General features: G+C 48.4%; 1 protein-coding gene across 1 annotated transcript in view; it reads left to right on the forward strand.

Annotated features, from left to right (window-relative positions):
- The window catches only part of LOC124029614 (voltage-dependent T-type calcium channel subunit alpha-1I-like), a gene marked incomplete at its 5' end in the record, with an annotated part of 13,287 nt that extends 2,132 nt beyond the window's left edge, over positions 1 to 11,155 (forward strand). The window contains 6 exons of the mRNA XM_046341266.1: positions 2,468 to 2,594; positions 6,291 to 6,416; positions 7,644 to 7,733; positions 8,576 to 8,768; positions 9,987 to 10,138; positions 11,042 to 11,155. Coding sequence (XP_046197222.1) covers positions 2,468 to 2,594; positions 6,291 to 6,416; positions 7,644 to 7,733; positions 8,576 to 8,768; positions 9,987 to 10,138; positions 11,042 to 11,155 — 802 coding nt within the window. The remainder of the gene's footprint in view (positions 1 to 2,467; positions 2,595 to 6,290; positions 6,417 to 7,643; positions 7,734 to 8,575; positions 8,769 to 9,986; positions 10,139 to 11,041) is intronic.
- Positions 11,156 to 11,410: the final 255 nt, after the last annotated feature.

Genomic DNA, 11,410 nt, shown 5'->3' on the forward strand with positions numbered 1-11,410 from the left:
GGGAGGACATACTACAGACACACTGCACCTCCTCATGTAGGGAGGACATACTACAGACACACTGCACCTCCTCATGTAGGGAGGACACACTACAGACACACTGCACCTCCTCATGTAGGGAGGACATACTACAGACACACTGCACCCCTCAGGTAGGGAGGACATACTACAGACACACTGCACCCCCTCATGTAGGGAAGACATACTACAGACACACTGCACCTCCTCATGTAGGGAGGACACACTACAGACACACTGCACCTCCTCATGTAGGGAGGACATACTACAGACACACTGCACCTCCTCATGTAGGGAGGACATACTACAGACACACTGCACCTCCTCATGTAGGGAGGACACACTACAGACACACTGCACCTCCTCATGTAGGGAGGACATACTACAGACACACTGCACCCCCTCATGTAGGGAGGACATACTACAGACACACTGCACCTCCTCATGTAGGGAGGACATACTACAGACACACTGCACCTCCTCATGTAGGGAGGACATACTACAGACACACTGCACCTCCTCATGTAGGTAGGACATACTACAGACACACTGCACCTCCTCATGTAGGGAGGACATACTACAGACACACTGCACCTCCGCATGTAGGGAGGACATACTACAGACACACTGCACCTCCTCATGTAGGGAGGACATACTACAGACACACTGCACCCCCTCATGTAGGGAGGACATACTACAGACACACTGCACCCCCTCAGGTAGGGAGGACACACTACAGACACACTGCACCCCCTCAGGTAGGGAGGACATACTACAGACACACTGCACCCCCTCAGGTAGGGAGGACATACTACAGACACACTGCACCCCCTCAGGTAGGGAGGACATACTACAGACACACTGCACCCCCTCATGTAGGGAGGACATACTACAGACACACTGCCCTCATGTAGGGAGGACATACTACAGACACACTGCCCTCATGTAGGTAGGACATACTACAGACACACTGCACCCCCTCAGGTAGGGAGGACACACTACAGACACACTGCATCCCCTCAGGTAGGTAGGTCACACTACGGGGAGGTTCCCATAATGTCCTTCTCCCATAGTGGTGAAAACAGACTGGTTGTGCAGTATTCTTTCTTTGGTGATTTGGGGTCAGTTTAGTTTGTTAGGATCCCCATTAGCTGTTCCTCATGCAGTGGCTACTCTTTCTGGATTTCACTTCCCCTTATAACTGAAAGACCAGAAAAATGTCACCTTTCAAATTTAGATTTTCCCTCTCTGAGTCAGCTGTAAACACTGTATTTTGGGAAGCACTCCTCTTACTAACTCTCCATCCCTTTCTACCTCTCTTTCTCTCTCTCTCTCGTGCTCTCCCTCTGTCTAATCCTCCATCTCTCTCCCTCTCCCTCTCTCCCTCTCTCCCTCTGTCTAATCCTCCATCTCTCTCCCTCTCCCTCTCTCCCTCTGTCTAATCCTCCATCTCTCTCCCTCTCCCTCTCTCCCTCTCTCCCTCTCTCCCTCTGTCTAATCCTCCATCTCTCTCCCTCTCCCTCTCCCTCTCCCTCTCCCTCTCCCTCTCTCCCTCTCCCTCTCTCCCTCTGTCTAATCCTCCATCTCTCTCCCTCTCCCTCTCTCTCACTCCCTCTGTCTAATCTTCCATCTCTCTCCCTCTCTCCCTCTCCCTCTCTCTCACTCCCTCTGTCAAATCCTCCCTCTCTCCCCCTCTCCCTCTCTCCCACTCCCTCTGTCGAATCCTCCATCTCTCTCCCTCTCCCTCTCCCTCTCTCTCACTCCCTCTGTCAAATCCTCCATCTCTCTCCCTCTCTCCCTCTCTCCCTCTCTCCCTCTCACTCTCTCTCACTCCCTCTGTCTAATCCTCCATCTCTCTCCCTCTCTCCCTCTCCCTTTCTCCCTCTCTCCCTCTCACTCACTCCCTCTGTCTAATCCTCCATCTCTCTCCCTCTCCCTCTCTCTCCTCCCTCTGTTTAATCCTCCATCTCTCTCCCTCTCCCTCTCTCCCTCTCCCTCTCTCCCTCTCCCCCTCTCTCCCTCTCTCTCACTCCCTCTGTCTAATCCTCCCTCTCTCCCTCTCCCTCTCTCCATCTCTCCCTCTCTCTCACTCCCTCTGTCTAATCCTCCATCTCTCTCCCTCTCGCTCTCTCCCACTCCCTCTCTCCCTCTCTCCCACTCCCTCTGTCTAATCCTCCATCTCCCTCCCTCTCTCCCTCTCCCTCTCTCCCTCTCTCCCACTCCCTCTGTCTAATCCTCCATCTCTCTCCCTCTCTCTCTCTACCTCTCCCTCTCTCTCCATCACTTCCTCTCTCTAACCCTCCATCTCTCTCCCTCACTTTCTTTCCCTATCTCAATCTCTCTCTCCATTGCTCTCTGTCTCTCTCTCTCTCCATCCCTCCTTCTCTCTCTCCCTTCATCTCTCTCGCTCGATCCCTCTCCTGCTCTCTCTCTGTTTCTCTTTCTACAGGGTGATCAGTCGAGCCCCAGGTCTGAAGCTGGTAGTGGAGACTCTAATAACGTCTCTGAAACCTATAGGAAACATTGTCCTTATCTGCTGTGCTTTCTTCATCATATTTGGTATCCTGGGGGTGCAGGTAGGGGCTGTTATCTTTGGAGTACTTGTCTCTCCATCTTTCTTGCTCTGTCTTTTTTTTCTATCTCTGTTTTCCTTGTTCCTTCATTTGATCAATATTTCACATTCCCTGTCTTTCTCCTCCAACATATACCCTGTCTTTCTCCTCCAACATATACCCTGTCTTTCTCCTTCTACATATACCCTGTCTTTCTCCTTCTACATATACCCTGTCTTTCTCCTCCAACATATACCCTGTCTTTCTCCTCCAACATATACCCTGTCTTTCTCCTCCAACATATACCCTGTCTTTCTCCTTCTACATATACCCTGTCTTTCTCCTCCAACATATACCCTGTCTTTCTCCTTCTACATATACCCTGTCTTTCTCCTTCTACATATACCCTGTCTTTCTCCTCCAACATATACCCTGTCTTTCTCCTTCTACATATACCCTGTCTTTCTCCTCCAACATATACCCTGTCTTTCTCCTTCTACATATACCCTGTCTTTCTCCTCCAACATATACCCTGTCTTTCTCCTCCAACATATACCCTGTCTTTCTCCTTCTGCATATACCCTGTCTTTCTCCTCCAACATATACTACCATGTCTTTCTCCTCCAACATATACCCTGTCTTTCTCCTCCAACATATACCCTGTCTTTCTCCTCCAACATATACCCTGTCTTTCTCCTCCAACATATACCCTGTCTTTCTCCTCCAACATATACCCTGTCTTTCTCCTTCTACATATACCCTGTCTTTCTCCTCCAATATATACCCTGTCTTTCTCCTCCAACATATAACCTGTCTTTCTCCTCCAACATATACCCTGTCTTTCTCCTTCTATATATACCCTGTCTTTCTCCTCCAACATATACTACCATGTCTTTCTCCTCCAACATATACCCTGTCTTTCTCCTCCAACATATACTCTGTCTTTCTCCTTCTACATATACCCTGTCTTTCTCCTCCAACATATACCCTCTTTCTCCTCCAACATATACCCTGTCTTTCTTCTCCAATATATACACTGTCTTTCTTCTCCAATATATACCCTGTCTTTCTTCTCCAATATATACCCTTTCTTTCTCCTCCAACATATACCCTCTTTCTCCATCAACATATACCCTCTTTCTCCTCCAACATATACCCTGTCTTTCTTCTCCAATATATACCCTGTCTTTCTTCTCCAATATATACCCTTTCTTTCTCCTCCAACATATACCCTCTTTCTCCTCCAACATATACTCTGTCTTTCTCCTTCTACATATACCCTGTCTTTGTCCTCCAACATATACCCTGTCTTTCTCCTCCAACATATACCCTCTTTCTCCTCCAACATATACCCTGTCTTTCTTCTCCAATATATACACTGTCTTTCTTCTCCAATATATACCCTGTCTTTCTTCTCCAATATATACCCTTTCTTTCTCCTCCAACATATACCCTCTTTCTCCATCAACATATACCCTCTTTCTCCTCCAACATATACCCTGTCTTTCTTCTCCAATATATACCCTGTCTTTCTTCTCCAATATATACCCTTTCTTTCTCCTCCAACATATACCCTCTTTCTCCTCCAACATATACCCTGTCTTTCTTCTCCAATATATACCCTTTCTTTCTCCATCAACATATACCCTCTTTCTCCTCCAACATATACCCTGTCTTTCTTCTCCAACATATACCCTGTCTTTCTCCTTCTACATATACCCTGTCTTTCTCCTCCAACATATACCCTGTCTTTCTCCTCCAACATATACCCTCTTTCTCCTCCAACATATACCCTGTCTTTCTTCTCCAATATATACACTGTCTTTCTTCTCCAATATATACCCTGTCTTTCTTCTCCAATATATACCCTTTCTTTCTCCTCCAACATATACCCTCTTTCTCCATCAACATATACCCTGTCTTTCTTCTCCAATATATACCCTGTCTTTCTTCTCCAATATTTACCCTGTCTTTCTTCTCCAATATATACCCTTTCTTTCTCCTCCAACATATACCCTCTTTCTCCTCCAACATATACCCTGTCTTTCTTCTCCAACATATACCCTCTTTCTCCATCAACATATGCCCTCTTTCTCCTCCAACATATACCCTGTCTTTCTTCTCCAATATATACCCTTTCTTTCTCCTCCAACATATACCCTCTTTCTCCTCCAACATATACCCTGTCTTTCTTCTCCAATGTATACCCTTTCTTTCTCCTCCAACATATACCTTCTTTCTCCTCCAACATATACCCTGTCTTTCTCCTCCAACATATACCCTCTTTCTCCAACAACATATAACCTCTTTCTCCTCCAACATATACCCTGTCTTTCTTCTCCAATATATACACTGTCTTTCTTCTCCAATATATACCCTGTCTTTCTTCTCCAATATATACCCTGTCTTTCTTCTCCAATATATACCCTTTCTTTCTCCTCCAACATATACCCTCTTTCTCCATCAACATATACCCTCTTTCTCCATCAACATATACCCTGTCTTTCTCCTCCAACATATACCCTCTTTCTCCATCAACATATACCCTGTCTTTCTCCTCCAACATATACCCTGTCTTTCTTCTCCAATATATACCCTGTCTTTCTTCTCCAACATATACCCTGTCTTTCTTCTCCAACATATACCCTCTTTCTCCATCAACATATGCCCTCTTTCTCCTCCAACATATACCCTGTCTTTCTTCTCCAATATATACCCTTTCTTTCTCCTCCAACATATACCCTCTTTCTCCTCCAACATATACCCTGTCTTTCTTCTCCAATGTATACCCTTTCTTTCTCCTCCAACATATACCTTCTTTCTCCTCCAACATATACCCTGTCTTTCTCCTCCAACATATACCCTCTTTCTCCAACAACATATAACCTCTTTCTCCTCCAACATATACCCTGTCTTTCTTCTCCAATATATACACTGTCTTTCTTCTCCAATATATACCCTGTCTTTCTTCTCCAATATATACCCTGTCTTTCTTCTCCAATATATACCCTTTCTTTCTCCTCCAACATATACCCTCTTTCTCCATCAACATATACCCTCTTTCTCCATCAACATATACCCTGTCTTTCTCCTCCAACATATACCCTCTTTCTCCATCAACATATACCCTGTCTTTCTCCTCCAACATATACCCTGTCTTTCTTCTCCAATATATACCCTGTCTTTCTTCTCCAATATATACCCTGTCTTTCTTCTCCAATATATACACTGTCTTTCTTCTCCAATATATACCCTGTCTTTCTTCTCCAATATATACCATGTCTTTCTTCTCCAATATATATCCTTTCTTTCTCCTCCAACATATACCCTCTTTCTCCATCAACATATACCCTGTATTTCTTCTCCAATATATACCCTCTTTCTCCATCAACATATACCCTGTCTTTCTTCTCCAATATATACCCTGTCTTTCTTCTCCAATATATACCCTCTTTCTGTGTCTCTGTTTCCTCACCTTCCTCCCACAGTTGTCTGTCCCTCGGTCTCTGTCCCTTCTCTCTCTTTAACAGTCTTTGCCACCTGTCTTCCTCTATCTCTCTCTCAATTCACTAAATCATTCTTGACCATCTATGTAATGACCTCCATATTATTCCATCAAGTGTGTCTATCCTGTGATAATGACATGAAAGAAACCACTTCTATGGTAACAACAAGACATCTGAAGTGGCTCTGTCCATTGTTCCCATTGTTCCCTGACAGCTGTTCAAAGGGAAGTTCTTCTACTGCTTTGGCCCCGACGTCAAGAACATCACCAACAAGTCTGACTGTCTGCAGGCCAACTACAAATGGGTTCATCACAAGTACAACTTTGACAACCTGGGACAGGTAAGGATTTCTCCCAGTATTAATTTCAGACGAGGTGTCAAACTGATGGACATGGTGAATGGACCAGTATGAAATACTGAACTGATAGACATGGTGAATGGACCAGTATGAAATACTAAACTGATAGACATGGTGAATGGACCAGTATGAAATACTGAACTGATAGACATGGTGAATGGACCAGTATGAAATACTGAACTGATGATAGACATGGTGAATGGACCAGTATGAAATACTGAACTGATAGACATGGTGAATGGACCAGTATGAAATACTGAACTGATAGACATGGTGAATGGACCAGTATGAAATACTGAACTGATAGACATGGTGAATGGACCAGTATGAAATACTGAACTGATAGACATGGTGAATGGACCAGTATGAAATACTGAACTGATAGACATGGTGAATGGACCAGTATGAAATACTGAACTGATAGACATGGTGAATGGACCAGTATGAAATGAACTGAACTGATAGACTGAACTGATAGACATGGTGAATGGACCAGTATGAAATACTGAACTGATAGACATGGTGAATGGACCAGTATGAAATACTGAACTGATAGACATGGTGAATGGACCAGTATGAAATACTGAACTGATGACATGGTGAATGGACCAGTATGAAATACTGAACTGATAGACATGGTGAATGGACCAGTATGAAATACTGAACTGATAGACATGGTGAATGGACCAGTATGAAATACTGAACTGATAGACATGGTGAATGGACCAGTATGAAATACTGAACTGATAGACATGGTGAATGGACCAGTATGAAATACTGAACTGATAGACATGGTGAATGGACCAGTATGAAATACTGAACTGATAGACATGGTGAATGGACCAGTATGAAATACTGAACTGATAGACATGGTGAATGGACCAGTATGAAATACTGAACTGATAGACATGGTGAATGGACCAGTATGAAATACTGAACTGATAGACATGGTGAATGGACCAGTATGAAATACTGAACTGATAGACATGGTGAATGGACCAGTATGAAATACTGAACTGATAGACATGGTGAATGGACCAGTATGAAATACTGAACTGATAGACATGGTGAATGGACCGATGTACTGATGTTTTGTCTGTGTGTTTTTGTCTTTATATGTATGTTTATATTTCATGTCTTTCATGTGTGTTCTGTCTGTCTGTGTATGTCTGCATTTCTGTATGTGTGTGTGTGTGTTCTGTACCACAGGCTCTGATGTCCCTGTTTGTGCTGGCTTCAAAGGACGGTTGGGTCAACATCATGTACCATGGCCTGGATGCTGTAGGGGTGGACCAACAGGTAACTAGTCTAATAGTGGTCATCAAGTCTATCCATTATATTTCTATAGATGTATTCTTTTTTCAGTTGTGTTGGCTGACTGATCTATCAGAGCATACTCAACTCCTTCTCTCCTGCTCCTCCTTCGACTAAACACAAACATGCACCACTCTCTCTCTCTCCCTCCTTCTCCCCCTCCCTCGCCCCTCCCTCCCCATCTCTCCCTCCCTCTCAATCCCACCTCCCCTCTCCCTCCCTGCCTCTCTCCCCTCTCCATCCCCCTCTCCCCTCCCCCCTCTCTCTCCCCTCCCCCTCTCCCCTCCCTGCCTTCCTTCCTCCCTCTCCATCCCCCTCTCTCTCCCCTCCCCTCTCCCCTCCCTGCCTTCCTCCCTCTCCATCCCCCCTCTCCCTTCCCTCCCTCCCTCTCTCTCCCCCTCTCCCCTCCCTGCCTGCCTTCCTCCCTCTCCATCCCCCTCTCCCTTCCCTCCCTCTCTCTCATCCCTCTCCCTCTCCCCTGCCTTCCTTCCTCCCTCTCCATCCCCCTCTCCCTTCCCTCCCTCCCTCTCTCTCCCCCCCCTCTCCCCTCCCTGCCTTCCTTCCTCCCTCTCCATCCCCCTCTCCCTTCCCTCCCTCCCTCTCTCTCCCCTCCCCCTCTCCCCTCCCTGCCTTCCTCCCTCTCCATCCCCCTCTCCCCTCCCTCCCTCTCTCTCCCCTCACCCTCTCCCCTCCCTGCCTGCCTTCTTCCCTCTCCATCCCCCCTCTCCCCTCCCTCCCTCTCTCTCCCCTCCCCCTCTCCCCTCCCTGCCTGCCTTCTTCCCTCTCTATCCCCCCTCTCCCTTCCCTCTCTCCCTCTCTCCCTTTAGCCAGTGATCAACAACAGTCCATGGATGCTACTCTACTTCATCTCCTTCCTCCTCATCGTCAGTTTCTTCGTTCTGAACATGTTTGTGGGCGTGGTAGTGGAGAACTTCCACAAGTGCCGTCAGAACCAGGAAGTGGAAGAGGCTAAAAGGAGAGAGGATAAACGACGGAGACGCATGGAGAAGAAGAGGAGGGGTAAGGGAGAGACGGGAAGAAGAGATAGTGCAAGGTGCCTGGAGAGAGAGAGGGAGGGTGAGAGGGAGAGAGGGATAGAGGGAGAAAGGGAGGATGAGAGGGAGAGACAGAGTGTGAGCGAGAGAGGGAGTGTGAGGGAGAGAGGGTGAGAGGGAGAGAGGGTGAGTGGGTGAAAGGGAGAGAGGGATAGAGGGAGAAAGGGAGGATGAGAGGGAGAGAGGGAGTGTGAGGGAGAGAGGGTGAGAGGGAGAAAGGGAGGATGAGAGGGAGAGAGGGATAGAGGGAGAAAGGGAGGATGAGAGGGAGAGAGAGGAGGGAGAGAGAGAGGGATAGAGGGAGGGAGAGAGGGAGTGTGAGGGAGAGAGGGTGAGAGGGAGAAAGGGATGGAGGGAGGGTGAGAAAGGGAGGGAGGGAGGGTGAGAGGGAGAAAGGGGGGGAGGGTGAGAGGGAGAGACTGAGTGTGAGCGAGAGAGGGAGTGTGAGGGAGAGAGGGTGAGAGGGTGAGTAGGTGAAAGGGAGAGAGGGATAGAGGGAGAAAGGGAGGATGAGAGGGAGAGAGGGAGTGTGAGGGAGAGAGGGTGAGAGGGAGAAAGGGAGGATGAGAGGGAGAGAGGGATAGAGGGAGAAAGGGAGGATGAGAGGGAGAGAGAAGAGAGGGATAGAGGGAGGGAGAGAGGGAGAGAGAGGGATAGAGGGAGGGAGAGAGGGAGTGTGAGGGAGAGAGGGAGAAAGGGATGGAGGGAGGGTGAGAGAGGGTGATAGGGAGAAAGGGAGGGAGGGAGGGTGAGAGAGGGTGAGAGGGAGAAAGGGAGGGAGGGAGGGTGAGAGGGAGAAAGGGATGGAGGGAGGGTGAGAGAGGGTGAAAGGGAGAAAGGGAGGGAGAAAGAGAGGGGAGGGATGATGAGAGGGTGAGAGAGAGGGTGAGTGTGAGAGAGAGAGGGTGAGAGGGTGAAAGGGAGAGAGGGTGAGAGAGGGTGAAAGGGAAAGGGGGAGAAAGGGTGTGAGAGAGAAATGGAGGGTGAGAAGAGAGAGAGAGAGAGAGAGAGAGAGAGAGAGAGAGAGAGATGGGGGAGAGAAGAACAGACAGAGATAGATCATCAATGATTGTGTGAATTGTTTATGAGTATTACTCTTGACAGGAGGACATCACAGGAATGCTTTTGAATAGTGTACAGTATGTATAAAGGACTATTACCTGTGTTTGTCTCCCCTTGCCAGACGCCCAGAAGATCCCCTACTATGCCAGCTACAGCTCCCTCCGCCTGTGGATCCACACTCTGTGTACCACCTACTACCTGGACCTCTTCATCACCTTCATCATCTGTATCAACGTCATCACCATGTCACTGGAACACTACAGCCAGCCACGAGTAAGACTGGAGGGAGCGGTGTGGGGAGGGTGGGGGTGGGGGTACAGAATGACAGAGTGTCGTGTGTTTTCATGTACACAGTACCATATGTGACTCCTTCTCCTTCCTTCTCTCTCTCTCTCTCTCTCTCTCTCTCTCTCTCTCTCTCTCTCTCTCTCTCTCTCTCTCTCTCTCTCTCCCCTTCCCTCCCACCTCCTTCTCTCTCTCCCCTCCCTCCCTCCCACCTCCTCTCTCTCCCCCTCCCTCTCACCTTCTCTCTCTCTCCTCCCTCCCACCTCCTTCTCTCCCCCTCCCTCCCACCTCATTCTCTCCCCCTCCCACCTCCTCTCTCACTCCCTCTCTCTCACCTCCTTCTCTCTCTCTTCTCCCTCCTACCATCTCCTTCTCTCTCCCCCCCTCTCTCTCCCTCCCCTCCATCCCTCCCACCTCCTCTCTCTTCCCTCCCACCTCCTTCTCTCCCCCTCCTCTCTCTCTCCCTCTCTCTCACCTCCTTCTCTCTCTCTCTCCTCCCTCCCACCATCTCCTTCTCTCTCCCCTTCCTCCCACCTCCTTCTTTCTCTCCCTCCTCCTTCCTCCCTCTCTCCCACCTCCTCTCTCTCCCCCTCCCTCTCACCTCCCCCTCTCTCCTCCTTCCCACCATCTCCTTCTCTCTCTCCTTCTCCCTCCCACCTCCTTCTCTCTCTCCTCCTGCCTCCTTCTCCCACCCACCTCTTTCTCTCTCTCCCCCTCCCACCTCCTCTCTCACCTCCACCTCCTTCTCTCTCTCCCCCTCACTCCCTCCTCCTCTCTCTCTCTCCCCCTCCCTCCCTCCCTCCTCCTCTCTCTCTCTCTCCCCCTCCCTCCCTCCCTCCTCCTCTCTCTCTCTCCCCCTCCCTCCTACCTCCTTCTCTCTCTGTCTCTCAGTCTCTGGATCTAGTGTTGAAGTACTGTAACTATTTCTTCACATCCACCTTTGTACTGGAGACCCTCCTGAAGCTCACCGCCTTTGGCTTCCGACGCTTCTTTAAAGACAGGTAGTTATAGGGCCACACTGACTTACTGAATAAACACTGTATTCACTGCTGCACTGGGGACACACAGTGTGTGTGTGTGTGTGTGTGTGTGTGTGTGTGTGTGTGTGTGTGTGTGTGTGTGTGTGTGTGTGTGTGTGTGTGTGTGTGTGTGTGTGTGTGTGTGTGTGTGTGTGTGTGTGTGTGTGTGTGTGTGTGTGTGTGTGTGTGTGTGTGTGTGTGTGTGTGTGTGTGTGTGTGTGTGTGTGTGTGTGTGTGTGTG

The sequence above is a fragment of the Oncorhynchus gorbuscha genome, unplaced genomic scaffold (genome assembly GCF_021184085.1).
Source record: "Oncorhynchus gorbuscha isolate QuinsamMale2020 ecotype Even-year unplaced genomic scaffold, OgorEven_v1.0 Un_scaffold_6997, whole genome shotgun sequence".
Classification (NCBI taxonomy): domain Eukaryota; kingdom Metazoa; phylum Chordata; class Actinopteri; order Salmoniformes; family Salmonidae; genus Oncorhynchus; species Oncorhynchus gorbuscha.